At 37.2% G+C, this 15,848-nt stretch overlaps 1 protein-coding gene across 3 annotated transcripts in view; it reads left to right on the forward strand.

Annotated features, from left to right (window-relative positions):
* Positions 1–5,327: 5,327 nt before the first annotated feature.
* Positions 5,328–15,848, forward strand: part of ap2a1 (adaptor related protein complex 2 subunit alpha 1) — a 31,542-nt gene continuing 21,021 nt past the window's right edge. For all 3 annotated transcript variants that reach the window (XM_079623266.1, XM_079623267.1, XM_079623268.1), the window contains exons 1-2: positions 5,328–6,099; positions 14,494–14,705. In XM_079623266.1, coding sequence (XP_079479392.1) covers positions 6,033–6,099; positions 14,494–14,705 — 279 coding nt within the window. In that variant the 5' untranslated portion in view covers positions 5,328–6,032. The remainder of the gene's footprint in view (positions 6,100–14,493; positions 14,706–15,848) is intronic.

The raw sequence follows: 15,848 nt of genomic DNA on the forward strand, positions 1-15,848 counted from the left end.
GGCAGGCAAAAGTTAAACACAACTACAACACTGTTGTTACACACAACGACTCAAAATTGTTTACACTTATTTCTAATGATGTGATTAAAAAACTGTAACACAAGTCAGTTCAGAGTCCCAAAATTGACTCAAAATGTTGCACTGAACGTTGATACCAATAATGGATGGAAACAATATAAGAGGGAGAGGAGGACGAGTGTGTGTGTAAGAGGTGGTTGAAGAGGAGGAGGAGGAGGAAGAGCAGGTGTTTTCAAGGCTTCATCTGGCTTTTCAAGGTTTTTCCCTTTGCCTGCAGAAATGACATTGTCTGAGATTTGGACAAAGTCCTCAGGCTGGACCAACATGAAGACGTGATGCTTAGGCAGAATGAATCTCTCATTGACCTTGATTTTGCAGTTGCACAACTCTTTTGATTGTTCTGTAACATGCTTTTCATTTATACTTTTTTAACCTTTTTGGCTTTTGCAGTTGGGTTACTGTATTTTCACAGTATGCAAGCAAGTGCTGAATACATTTAATAGGCCTACAATATTCATTACAATACTACACTTGCAGTGCATACAGAATACAATTTATTCACTAAGTTGTGATTAGGCTACTATTTATTTACGTAATTGCAAAATTAGTTTACTTTGTTGCAATATATTTTTTTCTGCAAGTGCATGCTTTGGATTATGTTCTCCATTTTTTTAATGTAGTGTCAAATTATCTGCAGTGCTTATAATATTGACTCATGTGTGTATTAACTGAAAGCATTGTGATTTTGAGCAAAAATAAAATAAGGTTTAAGGTTTTGAGAAAGTGGGTGAGGGTTTCGAGAAATGTGTTTATTCTTTAATAATTTTATATTTCATGTTATTTGACAGTTATGATTTCATTGTTTTCAGAGAGATATGAGAGTTGGCTGATGTAATTTATGATCTTACAAAAACACTTTTTAGCAAACTAGACGCTCTCAAGAAACGGATTGAATGCATTTTTTCTAAAGCAAAAGAGAGAATGAATATTGACCAAACTAAAACAAGAGAAAAGGGGAAAATACATGAGCACATTAAACCCCCCAAAATGGTCACCCTTAAACCTGTATGCATTTAATTTTCTTTCTGTGGAACACAAGAAGATATTTTTTTTTTTAAGTGTTTTTTTTTTTGCCTATACAATCATAATCAATGTAGTTTGAACCACATTCTTCAGATCTCCTTCTGTATTTTACAGAAGAAAGTCATACAGGTTGGGAAAAATGTATTTTGATGGACTGGCCATCTATCCTGGGTGTTTACAGTGCAGTAAGCTTCCCTGTGTTTGAAAAAAAAGTGCCATTAATGTAAACTACTAAATCAAATATTCTACATTAATGTAGATCAGCATGTGTAGAATTTTTGACAAAAAGTGATCAGTTGACTTAACTTACAGTTTTTCTGAATTGCTAAAACACTAAACCCCATTCTCTGTACCAAATTCTCAATAGCCTAAACCAATTTGTCAAATACATCACTCTTTCTGTAAAACATTAAACAAGTTCAGGTATATTTAAACACTCTTTTTGCAAAACTCTAAACACATTTCACACTGTGATGCTGTTTCAAAACGTTAAACACAGGCAGGCAAAAGTTAAACAAAACTCAAAATTGTTCACATTTATTTCTAATGATGTGACCAAACCAATTGTACTACATAATACAAGTCAGAGTGGCAAAATTGACTCAATTTGCTTTACTGCTTTACTGTAGTATAGGCCTATAAATAGGTCAAAGGTCGATTACCATGTTTTGAACAATGGATGCCAACAATGGACAGAGACCCCACAGCCACAATTGTGTTCTTTACTGTATTCTAAAGAATATATTTTTGGTTTACATATGTTTATAGTTTTGTTGTATGCTACTGTATACAACAGTAATGTTTGGTCTAATACAGTTTTTTCCAACTGCTTACTGCACATTTTCAAAACTATGTCTCCTTTTTTCAAAACTTTACACACAATTCCCAAAACTGCACACACAAAATGCAAATTGCCTCACATCTCCTTCAAAATGTAACACTGCATTCAAAATGCCATAAACACAAGTCAGAATGAAGCATTTGCATCAAATGGTAAACACTTCTTTCATAATAGTACATTTTTGGATATATCATGCAAACACTGTTGTTCTAAATCTAAAGCTCTTTGGTCTTTCATAGGCTTATATCTACATTTCAATGTAACATTCTACAGTGACAGTAATCTGCTGAGAGGGGTAACAAGTACACTGTAAACCTTATGAATTATCTACACTGGAAACACCAATGCAATGTTGAAACAGAAAATATTTAACATTACTGTTGTTTACAGTAGCATACAACAAAACCATAAACATATGTAAACCAAAAAAATATTCTAGAATACAGTAAAGAACACAATTGTTGTGTGTGTGGGGTTTGGGGGGGGGGGGGGGGGTCAATCTTCAAAACAGGTAATCTGACCTGCTGTGACCTACTGTATTCATAGGCCTACTGTAGGCTATACTACAGTAAAGCAGTGATTGTGTGATCAGCAATTACTGTAGTGTTTGCACATGTGAGGTGTGTGTGTGTGTGTGTGTGTGTGTGGCCTGGTGAATAAGTGTAGCATTTTGATTGGTTGTGTTAAGAAAAGGAAAGCAAGTCACTTCCCATTAGATTTTTGTGTTTTAGGTGGAGAATTGTGTGTAGTGTTTTGAAAAAAGTGTTTTATGCAATTGAAAACTGAGTCAAAGGCTGAGAAATAGCTTATGGTTTTGGAGATTTGGTGTGTAGTTTTGCATTTTGAGTGAGAGGTTTCAAAAATCGTGTGACATGAAAAGATTTTGTGTGTAAGCAGTTGGTAAAACTGTAAATGTTTTCTGTTTCTACATTGCATTGATTGCAGTGTACTTGTTACCCCTCTCAGCAGATTACTTTCACTGTAGAACATTGTATTGAAATGTAGATATAAGCCTATAAAAGACCAAAGAGCTTTAGATTTAGAACAACAGTGTTTACATATATCCAAAAATGTACTATTATGAAAGAAGTGTTTGCCATTTGATGCAAATGCTTTATTCTGACTTGTGTTTATGGCATTTTGAATGCAGTGTTACATTTTGAAGGAGATGTGAGGCATTTTGCATTTTTTGTGTGCAGTTTTGGGAATGTGTGCAGAGTTTTGAAAAAAAAGTGACAGTTTTTAAAACGTGTGTAATCAGTTGGAAAAAAATGTAATTTGACCATGTAGCTTGTAGTTTTTGTCTATACTGATCCAACCCAGCCCCTATTGTGTGAAAATATAGACATTGTAGTGTTTTCAGTATAGCACTATTCAATATTTTCTGTTACAGACTGGATTTTGATGCCGCCGAACTGCCACACGAGTTCAGGGTGATATCAGGTAAAATGGGCCATCAGGTAAAATGGGCCATCAGGTAAAATGGGCCATCAGGTAAAATGGGCCATTTAAGGTTTGGGGGTCCCAGCCCCTCTGGAATTTAAAGCCAATGACTGCAAAGGATTTCAAACTGTTGTCATAACTGTGCTTGACAAGTAACAGGTGATTTGATTGGTTTATGGTTGCTATGGTGGGTGGGGCAATAATTCAAATCAAGACCGCACCAGAAAGTTGCATGGTAAGTAGTCTGGCATACCAAATCTAACTAAACTATTATAATACATCGATAAAAAAAACTAACATGCACATAAAAAAAACTATGCATAATATCTGTCTTGATGGCATCAATCAGAAATAATATTGTTAGTTTGGTATATGAATTTTTTTTTTTGAAAAAGTGATGTTTTTCTTGGCGGCCCAATTTACCTTAACCCACTGAGGTAAAATGGGCTACATGGTTTCAGCTAAAATGGGCCATCATCTGTGTCAATGACACACATGTGTTTTGAGTGTGAGTGAGTGAGTGAGTGTGTGTGAGGAGAGGAGAGAGGAAGTGAGAGGAGGAGGAAGGATGAGAGAGGAGACAAGCAGAGGAGAAAGGAAGTGAGATAACAGGTGAGGAGAAAGGAATGCAGAGGAAATGAGAGGAGACGGAAAGAGAGAAAAGAGAGGAGGAGCAAGGACTAGAGAGGAAAGGATACAAATATAAAACAGGGAGGGAAAGGAATTTTGAATGTGAATTTTTGTAATTTGCACATTTCGATCTAAATGTGTTTTACACACACACACACACACACACACACACACACACACACACACACACAGTTCCAAAAACTATTTTAATTGCACATTTTAATATGTGGGTTTGAACCCAAAATGTTTTTTTTTTTTAATGGCACATATGAATATGTTTGTTTAATGCACTTTAAATGTTATGTGGCTGTATAAGCAATTGTGTTTTTTTTCCCTTTGCAGTTTGACTGGCCCATTTTACCTTAAACTGCTCATGCAAAAAAAGTTGGCACAGCTGATGTTTCAAGAACTGTAGGGCCTATAAATAATTATATTTTATTAAATAATTTCAACACAAAATGATTTTTTTTTTTAAACAGTCATTATTAATCATAAAAACACATGGAAAAGGCATATATTGTGTTGTATTATTGTCCCAAACGATTTAACGAAAAATGGCCCAAATTAGCTGATATCACCCCTACGTATATGAGGCAGGCGTCAATCTGGCCAAAACCAGGCGTCGGGGCTGTAACGGAGTTGGACAAAGGGTTGTAAATGTCCCATTGGGCAGCGTGGGGGAAATATCACCTTGATCCAAGGGTGGATTCGGCACACAAGGCGATATTTTTCCCATGCCTAGCCCGCGAGGACATCGCCTGTGATGTTGATGTCTTGTGGCCAGATCCGAACAGGAGGCGGGACTTTTTTTTTTTGGTTTGATTTAGCCAAGAAGAGTCAGAGGTTCTCTGGTTTGAAAATGTGGTTTTGTGTTTGAGGTTTTGAGAAAGTGAGTGATGGTTTCAATAAATGTGTTTTAGTAAATCAGAAAAACTGTATAAAAATAAAATAAAAGGTGATGTATAGATATTGCGTGCAATATTGTTTTGCACACGATTAAACAGATACTTGTTTATCTCCTCCACGCATTAAATTGGAAATAGCAGCCTTAAACAGGTGAACACCAATCGTCAAATTTAATTGGTATAATTTAAAACCTCTCTTTAGGTAACTTATCACCATTCCCACACACACTTGCACTTTGATACTTTCAACAGTGTCGATCTTGTTTTCAAGCCAATTAAAATGGTTAAACAACTAAATTGACGTTTAAACGGACAAATTATGCACTGAATGGCAGGTACAGAAGTGCAACTAGCCAATCAGATTAGGAGTAACGGGCTGGAGGCGGGACATCTGGGGAGGAAGCGCCAGAGCGAGCTCAGTGCCCGTTCTGTCACGAGCTCCGTCCGGGTACACCGACCGAACGAAAAGTCTCGTACATTATTGACGGATAAATATAGCCTATAGCTATTTCTTTCTCGAGAAACAGGTCTGTCAGATTAGTTCGTCAAAAAGTAGAATTCCCCGTTGTCCTATCGCGGTCATTTGGGTGATGTATTCTAACATTTGATAGAGCTAGCCAGCTCGCTAGCTATTTGGCTAGCTTGCCGTGCGTGACTTAAAGCCAGAGAGGTATCAATTGTAATTTTAACGACATCGACATTTAGGTGCGTAACCATAAATTAAAAACAACACGTTGGCTAGTTTTTTAAATTAGTCATTGACGCAACATCAGCTTTTGCCTTGCTTCGCTTTCCCATTGAAGAGAGTTCACAGGATTGAATGAATTAACGTTAGCCAACGGAAACCCCAGTCGCGCTGCTGACTCCCCAGCTTCTCTCTCTCTCAGCCACTGCATTTACCTCTTTTATTCCGAAACACTCTCGCGGCCACATTATTTGTGTGCTTTACGAGCGCTTAAAACTCAAGACTAAATTCGCAGCTAGTGTTAGTGAGTTCGTGTTAGTTAGCCCGCTAGCTCGGTGTATTTTCCTGTTAAACCTGCGCCTCTGAACATCTGAAAGTCATTTGTTTCGTGTTGAAGTCGGCCTGAAGAAAAACACTCTCTGCAAACATGCCGGCTGTGTCGAAGGGAGATGGAATGCGAGGATTAGCGGTGTTCATCTCGGACATCAGAAACTGTAAGTGTCCCTTCACACTCCAACACCATTAACGTTAGTCATTTTCTAATGCGAGCAGCTGCACCCAACTCTTCCTATAAACGCCCTAAACTGAATCAAATGGTACTGCTATATGATATGCTCTTCTTGGCTCCGTGATGCTTTTTAGCCAGAATTGAAGGTTAAAAGGTGCAAGTCGGATCAGTGGCTCTTGGTGAGGGAGGTCATGAGAGTAGTCGCGATCACTCGGGCCCGTTAGCTTTAGCTCCTCCGGTGATGGAGTGATGCTTGATCGCCAGAGAGCCCGCTAACGCTAGGCCGCCGCTCGTGCACTGCAGAGGATCTGTCCAGCATGCCTTGTCTATGTTGCTCTCGTCACCTTGACTAGCTGGAGAGCGGTTGATATCGCTGCTCGCCAAGAGGACTTGTTTCAGATGTGTTTTTCACGATAATCCATTTATCAAGCTGTCGCCTTGAGCTAAGCGTTATAGGAGGGTCATCTTGTTAAGTAACTTCGTCTGTGTCTGCCCGGCGTTGTTCCTCAAATTTTACCTCTAAAATCTTAATCTTTCTTTAGGCTCATGTTAGGAGTTTGTGATTCGTTTTTTCGTAATAATTTTGTGGGGTTTTAAAGAGTGGCTGCATGTAAGATTGATAGTGGTGAGCTTTTTGATCCACATTTTCTGTTGAGCATCTAAATAAAGCTGTTAAAATAGCCAATTTCGAGGGTAACAACTTATGATACATTTGTCATATAAGTGAGTGAATTGTTTTGCGCTTATTGGCTTGCGGATTGTAATTTGTATTGTATATCATATTTTGGCACCACAAACACACCTAGTTCCAGGTGTCCTGTGAAATTGCTGTTTTTCTGGCATGCTGACTTGCTTTTCTTTTTCAGCATTGTTGTGTATTTCTACTTTCTAATACCCAGATTTTATTTTAGTGCTTTATGCACAAAACGTTGTGTAGCTTCTTCCATACTGAAACAGATATGCACACTATGGCATAGTTGGTAATGCATGCGTTTGTGGAGATGATGTGCTCACTAGGAATGTAAATTGGACATTTCGTCATCATGATACGATCAGACGTTGATTATCTTAGTGATATGATATTTGCAGATTTCAAAACATGCCACAATATGATTTGATTAGATCTTGGGGCCTGTGATCGATATGAAAAATTTAAATAATAACTATTATTAACTTTATAACTGCAGCTTTTCATTGGTTTGGTTTGTGCAATAAGATAAGCTATGTAAAGCAGTCAAAAGTATTCGGCAGCATCCGAAATAGCAAACTATCTTGAGTAGGTAGGTACTTATTTTGAAGAAGTAATTACTTCACGTTTGATAAAGTATGTGTTGCATATAATATGAATATAATCCAGTCGGTTGCTCTCCCCTGGCCTGATGGGAGGGACAGTAAAGTGTCCATCATATCCACATTTCAGAATCTCACCGGAAGTAGTAGATCAGGCCATCCTTACAAATATTTTGGTTTGCAGTAACCGGTAGGTCTATATTTTTTTTCCAAGATTCAATGTAAAAACAAAAAAAATATATATATATACAATTTTGGTCATGGTGATTTACGTAGGTATGAATTTGAACAAATTTGCTTATCGTGATGTCACTGACTGACTTTCCTTCGGGCGCACCATTTCAAACCTCATTCTGATGCAGGTTATATAGACCACAATCAATTTGATTTCTTTGTCAAAAAACATGTTTATTGCATTAATTCCAGCTGCATTCATTCATCATTAAAAAGCAGATCTGTAACAAAACACAACATTCTTGTCTTAAAATGTATAGCTTTAAATATGCTGTACTTTCAGAAAAGTAAACAAAAAAATATATCATATTAAAATATATATTTAATTCCAATGGTGTTACTGGTTACTAGGCTATACTATTTTACTTGCATCCACCGCTAGGTGTCAATGCAACCTACAAATCAGAGACCGGTTACGTTGCTTTATAGTGCTGTCACTTTTGTGAAAAAATCCTGTTCGATTTGAGACATGTTCATTGAATCGATTGTAAAATGATTTTCCATGTCTAAAGACGTTTCCATTTTCAACGCCAAATATAGGCAAATCCACAGACAACTAACAGGCGTTAGGACGATCTTAAAGAGGGAGCTTGAGGGAGCATCCCTTCGAGATGTTTTAATACATTTTTTAGATGTATTATGGTGCCTGAACCCGTATGACTTTGAACGGTGACCGCAAACATTTTATTTACTGCAGCCTCAGCCATCATTACCAAGCGCGAACCATTGACAGTGAATGAAACGAAGTGAACGTGCAGGCCATAGTGTGACATGCATAAACCAATGGTGTACACACATTCATAGATGACACCACAGGTTTTTATTTAAAGGGTAACTGTCGCCAAAATTGAACCTAGGCTCTTTTTGTTAATCTAGCCGAGTCAAACTTTCGTGTAAAAGCATAATTAGAATGTAATCACCACTTAAGATTGACCATGTTTTCGCTCAAAATGCCTTTTGAATGGGAGTGCTAGGGGCACTACTATGGTAGCATCAAAATCGCTTTTTTTAAAACACTAAGAAGACTTGACACAACATGAAACTGTGCTTGAAGTATAACCAGGGGCTACACATGAACTTGAGCATTGACTACATTGTGTACACAAAGTTTACTAAAAATAAAGGTTTTGTACGATTCACTTGATCAGTTAGTGTTTCCGGTGGCCAGAATTTTGTCAGTCAAAAGTAGTCGATCTCCGAATGTAACGTAATAAACTGACTCCATATGAGGAAATGTCATGAACGTGTAATTCCAATGAAAAGCATGATAACTTAGACACTTAGAATTTATATGGAAACAAGCTTTAGGAGCTTTCCATCTTTACTCTCCTTACGTTGCATTCGGAGATTGACTACTTTTGACTGACAAAATTCCAACGTTGTTTTCAGTTCAGATTCCGAGGCTTTTTCACACCTGGTGAAGTTGTGAATCGCGAGCTCATTAGCAAGGCAATTATTGGTCATCTGGGCTCCTGTAGGTGACGTTAGCGCCTATTTTGTATGTATATCAAAACAATGGGCGCGCCAACGCCTACAACACCCACGCCTGACGAGGAGTTTGACATTTACACTCCTGACAATTTGAAAAGCAACGTGTGGCGATACTTTGGGTTCCCAAAGAAACAGGGAAAAGTATTTTTTCTTCTGAAAACATCATTGCCTGCCTATTGACATCGACTGATACACTGGTGGACAGAATATACAACTTAAGTTTGAATATTGGGTGGTTCTAAGGTCAGTGGATATTCAGGGCTTTAGCCCAAGATAAAATTAGGTATATTTTTAATTAAAGGAAAAAGGAAATTATAAAAGCGATTTAAGGGAATAAATAAAAAGAAAGGCTTATTGTATTAGTGAAATAATTTAAAGTATTTGCAAATAATATATGTATATTTTTTAAGTAGGAAGTAAAGGAGTGCATCAGAGCAGCATCAAGAATATCAAATGCATTGCCGTGAATCTCTTATTTGCACCTTAAGTTTATTGCCAATAATAATGACAGGTTTGCGTAAAGTGTAGAACTCGGTGAGCTCGTGCAAAACACATCTTCAGCACAGCGACTCATTTAATTGGGCAAAAGTCAAAGCCCTAGTCAATGCTCGAGTTCATGTGTAGAGCCCCTGGTGATACTTCAAGCACAGTTTTATGTTGTGATTTTGATGCTATCATAGAAGTGCGCCTAGCACTCCCGAGTCCAGTTCAAAAGGCATTTTGAGCTAAAACGAAAATACAGTCAATCTTAAAAGTGACGTTTCCATTCTAATTATGCTTTTACACGAAAGTTTGACTCGGATAGATTAACAAAAAGACCCTTGGTTCATTTTTGGCGACAGTTATCCTTTAAAAGAAAGAACGTAGCCTACGTTTGTATGTAGGCCTAGGCAATTTATATTCACAATACTTACTACTAAAATATAATTAATATTATTTTATTGCATTTGTATTAGTCGTTTGAAGAGTTTAAACGCAATTTTACAACCGGCAAATCGGTCGGACTAAATGGAAAAATAAATAAATAATTGGGTCGGTCCTAAATTGACAGGGTCGGTCGAGTTACGGCAAACAAGAACATTTTTAAGGATGCCCTCATCTGGGTACTCTTTTATGAGTACTGTGGATTCTGTCTTTTGTCGTTTTTCGCCTAGTCTACTATATAGTAGGGAAGTATGCGATTCCAAATGCAGCCCTTAAGTCTTCTGTGCTCTCTAAAATAAGATCAGTGTGCATTGTGGCTGTTTCACTTCAAACAGTTCCACTCAATTTATAATTCCATTAATTGGTATTCTCATTTGAACATGACATGATTTGAATTAGCAATTTTCAGATACTTTTCATTTCAGCATAAATGTGAGCGGGAGAACGACACATGCTAAATCAGAAAAGGATATGCGAATGCAATGTACATGCTGACATTACATTTTGAGGTCGTAGTCAGTTAATCATAACAAACACACGATATATTTGGGTCAATAGATGTGAGTCCATTTTTTGGTTAAGTTTGCATTCAACTTTTGTGAGTGCGTTTAGTTAGGCTAAGTCTGATACACTTAATGTTTTTCTCTGTTTATTCAGTTGTTTTGTATAAGAGTTTGATTGGTGTTGGCTGCAGTTGAAATCAGATTGCATGTTTCTGCAAGCTTTTGGACTGAGAAGCCAGCCGTTAAACAGCTTGAACTTTAAGTTGGTTACCATCTACACTTACATAAATTGTAGGAATAAATGTTTTGACCCATGCCGCTTGCAGCTATGTCAGGTTACTTTGATGGAATGAGTGTATTCTGTGGATAAAAGCTAATTCAGTCCTTTATTGCTACCATACTAGCAAGATTAGTGAGTCATTTGTAATTCTTATAAAACCAATGATCACTGCAAAAACTATTTCTAATGATTCATCAAAAAGTGAATTTTGAAACAGTTTGATTTATTAGTTTCTAACTGGAATCATTAAAACTACAACACCAGTAAAAGCATGTGTGCTTGTTCAAAAGTTATTGGACCAGGAAGATCATAATACTGGATGATACTGCTTTTAGAAAAGCATTGCAGACATGATATTGCACCAAAATATAAAATCAGCAATAGGGGTGTAACGGTTCTCTGTAAAAAAAAAAAAGAGTAACTACTGTTCTCCACCCAGGCAGAATCAAGAAAGAAGCCACAATGTAATACCTATGAGAAAACATGTTACATTAAGAATGGATCTATATTTAGTTTTTCACCGATGTCTAGGGCTGTTCACACCTGGCCACTTCATCGTTTTCGTTTTCTCAGATTGGATAGCTATCTTATTTATCAAAACGATTCTATTTACACCTGGTCACAATTTATTTTGCGGATAGAAATCCGATCTTCAATTCCCACGCTATATGCAGATTTAATGGAGTGCACGTCACCGAAAGCAACAGATATGAGATGCATTTATTGATCATCAGCTAAAATTTCAAAATCAAAGACTGCAATAAGAGAGAGTGGCAACAGCCCTGGTAAGATCATTTCGTTTCTTTACTTTTAATGAAAATGATTGTGTTTTAAGCATCTGCGACTTACTTTCACTTTGATTTGTGATAGTTTGCACGTTGGCTTGATGATGCTCATCAGCTGCGGCGATGCGTGTTGCATACGTCGTCATATCTGACTATAACATGACGTATTGCCTATAACACGCTCTCACACGTTTATTTTTGAATAAACCATATTCGACAACATAAGAATGAAATAATCTTTAAAGTAATAATCTTAAAAGTAATAAAGCCGCAGCCATTATTACCAAGCGCGCACCATTGACAGTGAATGAAACGAAGCGAACGTGCAGGCATATGTGTGAACCAATGGTGTAAACATAATCATAGATGACGCGCCATGGGTTTCTATTTAGAAGAAAGAACGTAGCCTACGTTTGTATGTAGGCCTAGGCAATTTATATTCACAATACTTACTAAAATATAATTAACATTATTTTATTGCATTTGTATTAGTTGTTTGAAGAGTTTAAAAAAAATCGGTCGGTCTTAACCCAAGTTTACAACCGGCAAGTCTGTCGGACTAAAAGGGAAAAAATAATAATAATTGGGTCGGTCCTAAATTGACAGGGTCGGTCGGGTTACGGCAAACAAGAATATTTTTAAGGATGGCCCCAGTGTGCACAAGTGACATTGGAGCAAATAATAAATCTGATGCTTTGCCCAAGGGTGAATGATGGAGAGAGCGCAATAAATGGTTTAACCTGCATGCTAATGGTGTAGTGGCTGTACATTTTTATTTTTTTGTGGATGCATGGTTGCAAGAACATGTATTGTTTGGTTCCATTTTGTTAGGCTTTTCCAGATATTTGAATTTTTGTACACACTGGCACTTAATCTTTCGGAGGACTTTATCCTGTTTAACCCCAACCACCCAAAAATGTGTTGCTATTTCCTGTCGTCTTTCCTGGTTTCCTGTCCTCTTCATTTACCATCATCTGCTCTTCTGGACCTCCTTTTATTTCACTTTCAATGCACCAATTTTCATAATATCTGTAATGACAACACAGCCATATGCTCATGTGTAAATCATGCCAGGGTTTTTGGTAATAACAGTGTGGCCTGTGTGTGTTGTTGTTGTTTGTACTTGTAAGTCCTTATCTTTGTTTTTCTTTTGAATATACTGGATTTTAATGATATTTTTAACATCCTTAACTGATTTATTGATTTTTGAAGATGCATTAAGCTTTTTGATGCATACGAATAATTCAATGTTCAAATGAAGGCAGGGATGAATGCATATTTTTGATGACAAAACAGCCGTCTAAGCTGTACTGTGGTAAATGCAAGTAATTAGGGCTGGGTAAAAATATCGATTCATCAATGCATTGCAATTATTTGTTTCTTAATTCAATATCGATTCATCAAATCCTATGAATCGATTCAGTCCACCGGCGGCGCTGTGGGCAACACTCTGGTGAGAGCGTTCAGCGTAGTACAAGACGCGCTTTACCAAAACAGCAACATGCACTCCGTTCAAGCCTGCACCATCCGCCATAGTCTTATCTGATCGGTGAGTAGCCGAATGTAGACGAACTGCTGCGCGTGTGACAGTCACAGGGCGCATGTTTAACTGAAGAACGAGCAGAGAGAGAGAGAGCGAGCCCCTGTCGCGCGCGCGCGCTCTCTCTCAGTGGAGCCAGGCGAAAGTTTAAAGGCTTTACCGTCTCCTAAGCGCTGTCTTGCTCTCTCTCCCTGGCACATATTAATCAAAATAAATCGACACGATGGTAAAAGGTCGGAAGACCATAGTTTCTTGTGGAGCATTCGGATATTTTTTTTCCCTGAATTACCGCTCGGTGTGAATTGTGCTAAAACACCTTCTTCTATGAAAAGCGTTCCGCACATTCAGCTGACATAAACCACACTTTAAATAAACGAAAAAAACTATCCAGTGATTAAATGTTTTCTGTGTTGACACAAATCTTGTGGGATGTCTCCCGGGATAATCAGATTGTTCAGAGCTAAGTTACAAAAATAACATGACGCAAAAATCGCACCGTGTAACAGTTACGCCCGCCTTAATGTTTTTCCTCCTGTAGCTAGACTAGTGTTTTTGTATGTAGTTTTTAAAGACTATTTAGCAGACGTGGGCCAGTATTGGTTATTTCTCAGATTTTGTTAAGCTTTTGGTTTACCTCAAAATAATTGTGTAAATACAGTAAAATAATAGGGCTGCTGATGCTGACATTGAGAGCTCCATGCTTTCCTATGGCTCTGTAACATTAGGTTAATGTTTGTCTTCAGATACGGTTTAAATTAATATATAGATTTTTTTTTTTTATACATTTAAATTTTTGCTCTGGACAATTTTTTATGTTTGTATTGTGCTTCTGTTTACATTTCTTTTATAACTTGAATGTATAGGAAGAAAGAAATATACTTTCTGCTACTTACAGTTACATGCACTTTAAAAGTGTTAATAAAGCACCTGTTTGTTACAGTTGTGTTTTGTATTCAACACATGTACAATATTGTACAGTTTGTTCTTCTAAATAAACCATGACAGGAAACATGCTGGGGTCAATTTGTTCTTAAACATTGGTAATACTGCACACATTATTTAAAAATATATTCAGGTACTTAATTACTTGTCTATTTACTTATTATTGAATCGATATCGAAGCTAATAAATCAATATCGAATCGAATCGAAATCGAATCGAAGCCTCAAGAATCTGAAAGTTCAAGAGAAAATTGTGAGATTCCTAACAATACCCAGCCCTACAAGTAATTATCTAAATTTGTGGCAAAATATCAGCATCAGCTGTACGTGTCTCCTGATATGTTCAGATCACCCAGTTATTATATCACCCTGTTTTCTTTTTCTCTCTTCAGGTAAGAGTAAGGAAGCTGAGATCAAACGCATAAATAAAGAGTTGGCCAACATCCGCTCAAAGTTTAAAGGAGACAAGGCTTTGGATGGATACAGCAAGAAGAAGTATGTGTGCAAGCTGCTCTTCATCTTCCTCCTGGGCCACGACATTGACTTCGGCCACATGGAGGCGGTCAACCTGCTCAGCTCCAACAAGTACACTGAGAAACAGATTGTAAGTGGAGCTGTCTTAACATATTCTACTGTGTGTGGGGATGTATATAGTAAACTCTTGAATGGGTGATGTGTTAAGTAGGGCTTTGACTCTGAACTTTGTTATTCGAATATAATTTGAGTATTTAAAAAAATAATGATATTCAAACAAATATTAGGCAGCCGTTTAATATTCAAACCTGTTATGGGCATTCTTTTTTGTAAATGTGTTTGCTTGTAAACGTTGTTTTCAGTTCAGATTCCGAGGCTTTTTCACACCTGGTGAAGTTGTGAATCGCGAGCTCATTAGCAAGGCAATTATTGGTCATCTGGGCTCCTGTAGGTGACGTTAGCGCCTATTTTGTATGTATATCAAAACAATGGGCGCGCCAACGCCTACAACACCCACGCCTGACGAGGAGTTTGACATTTACACTCCTGGCAATTTGAAAAGCAACGCGTGGCGATACTTTGGGTTCCCAAAGAAACAGGGAAAAGTATTTTTTCTTCTGAAAACATCATTGCCTGCCTATTGACATCGACTGATACACTGGTGGACCGAATATACAACTTAAGTTTGAATATGGGGCGGTTCTAAGGTCAGTGGATATTCAGGGCTTTAGCCCAAGATAAAATTGGGTATATTTTTAATTAAAGGAAATGATATAAGCGATTTAAGGGAATAAAGAAAAAGAAAGGCTTATTGTATTAGTGAAATAATAAAGTTAATAAAGTATCTGCAAATAATTTTATTTTTAAGTATGCATACATTCTCTCTACATGAATAAAGGAAATTATAGCATATTTTCAATTCAAAAAGGCAAAATTTAATAATAAAAAAAAGTTGCGTAATTTGCGTCACCGGATACTGTCGGTATCATTTCTATTGCAAAACAGTTGTCAAATATTAAATATTTATCTACTTACATTTGACCAAGCATTCGTTCACTGTTAACATCCTTCTGTGAACGGTAAGCCCCGGTTTCTTTAATCATTCGGACATGGATGATCTATCGTTAGACCGCTGAACTTTTTAGTCATCATAACAAACAGAGCGGTGCGTGAAGGAGTGCATCAGAGCAGCATCAAGAATATCAAATGCATTGCCGTGAATCTCTTTTTTGCACCTTAAAGGGATAGTTCACTTTGAAATTAAATTTTGATA

Source organism: Phoxinus phoxinus (assembly GCF_949152265.1).
Source record: "Phoxinus phoxinus genome assembly, chromosome: 1".
Taxonomy (NCBI): domain Eukaryota; kingdom Metazoa; phylum Chordata; class Actinopteri; order Cypriniformes; family Leuciscidae; genus Phoxinus; species Phoxinus phoxinus.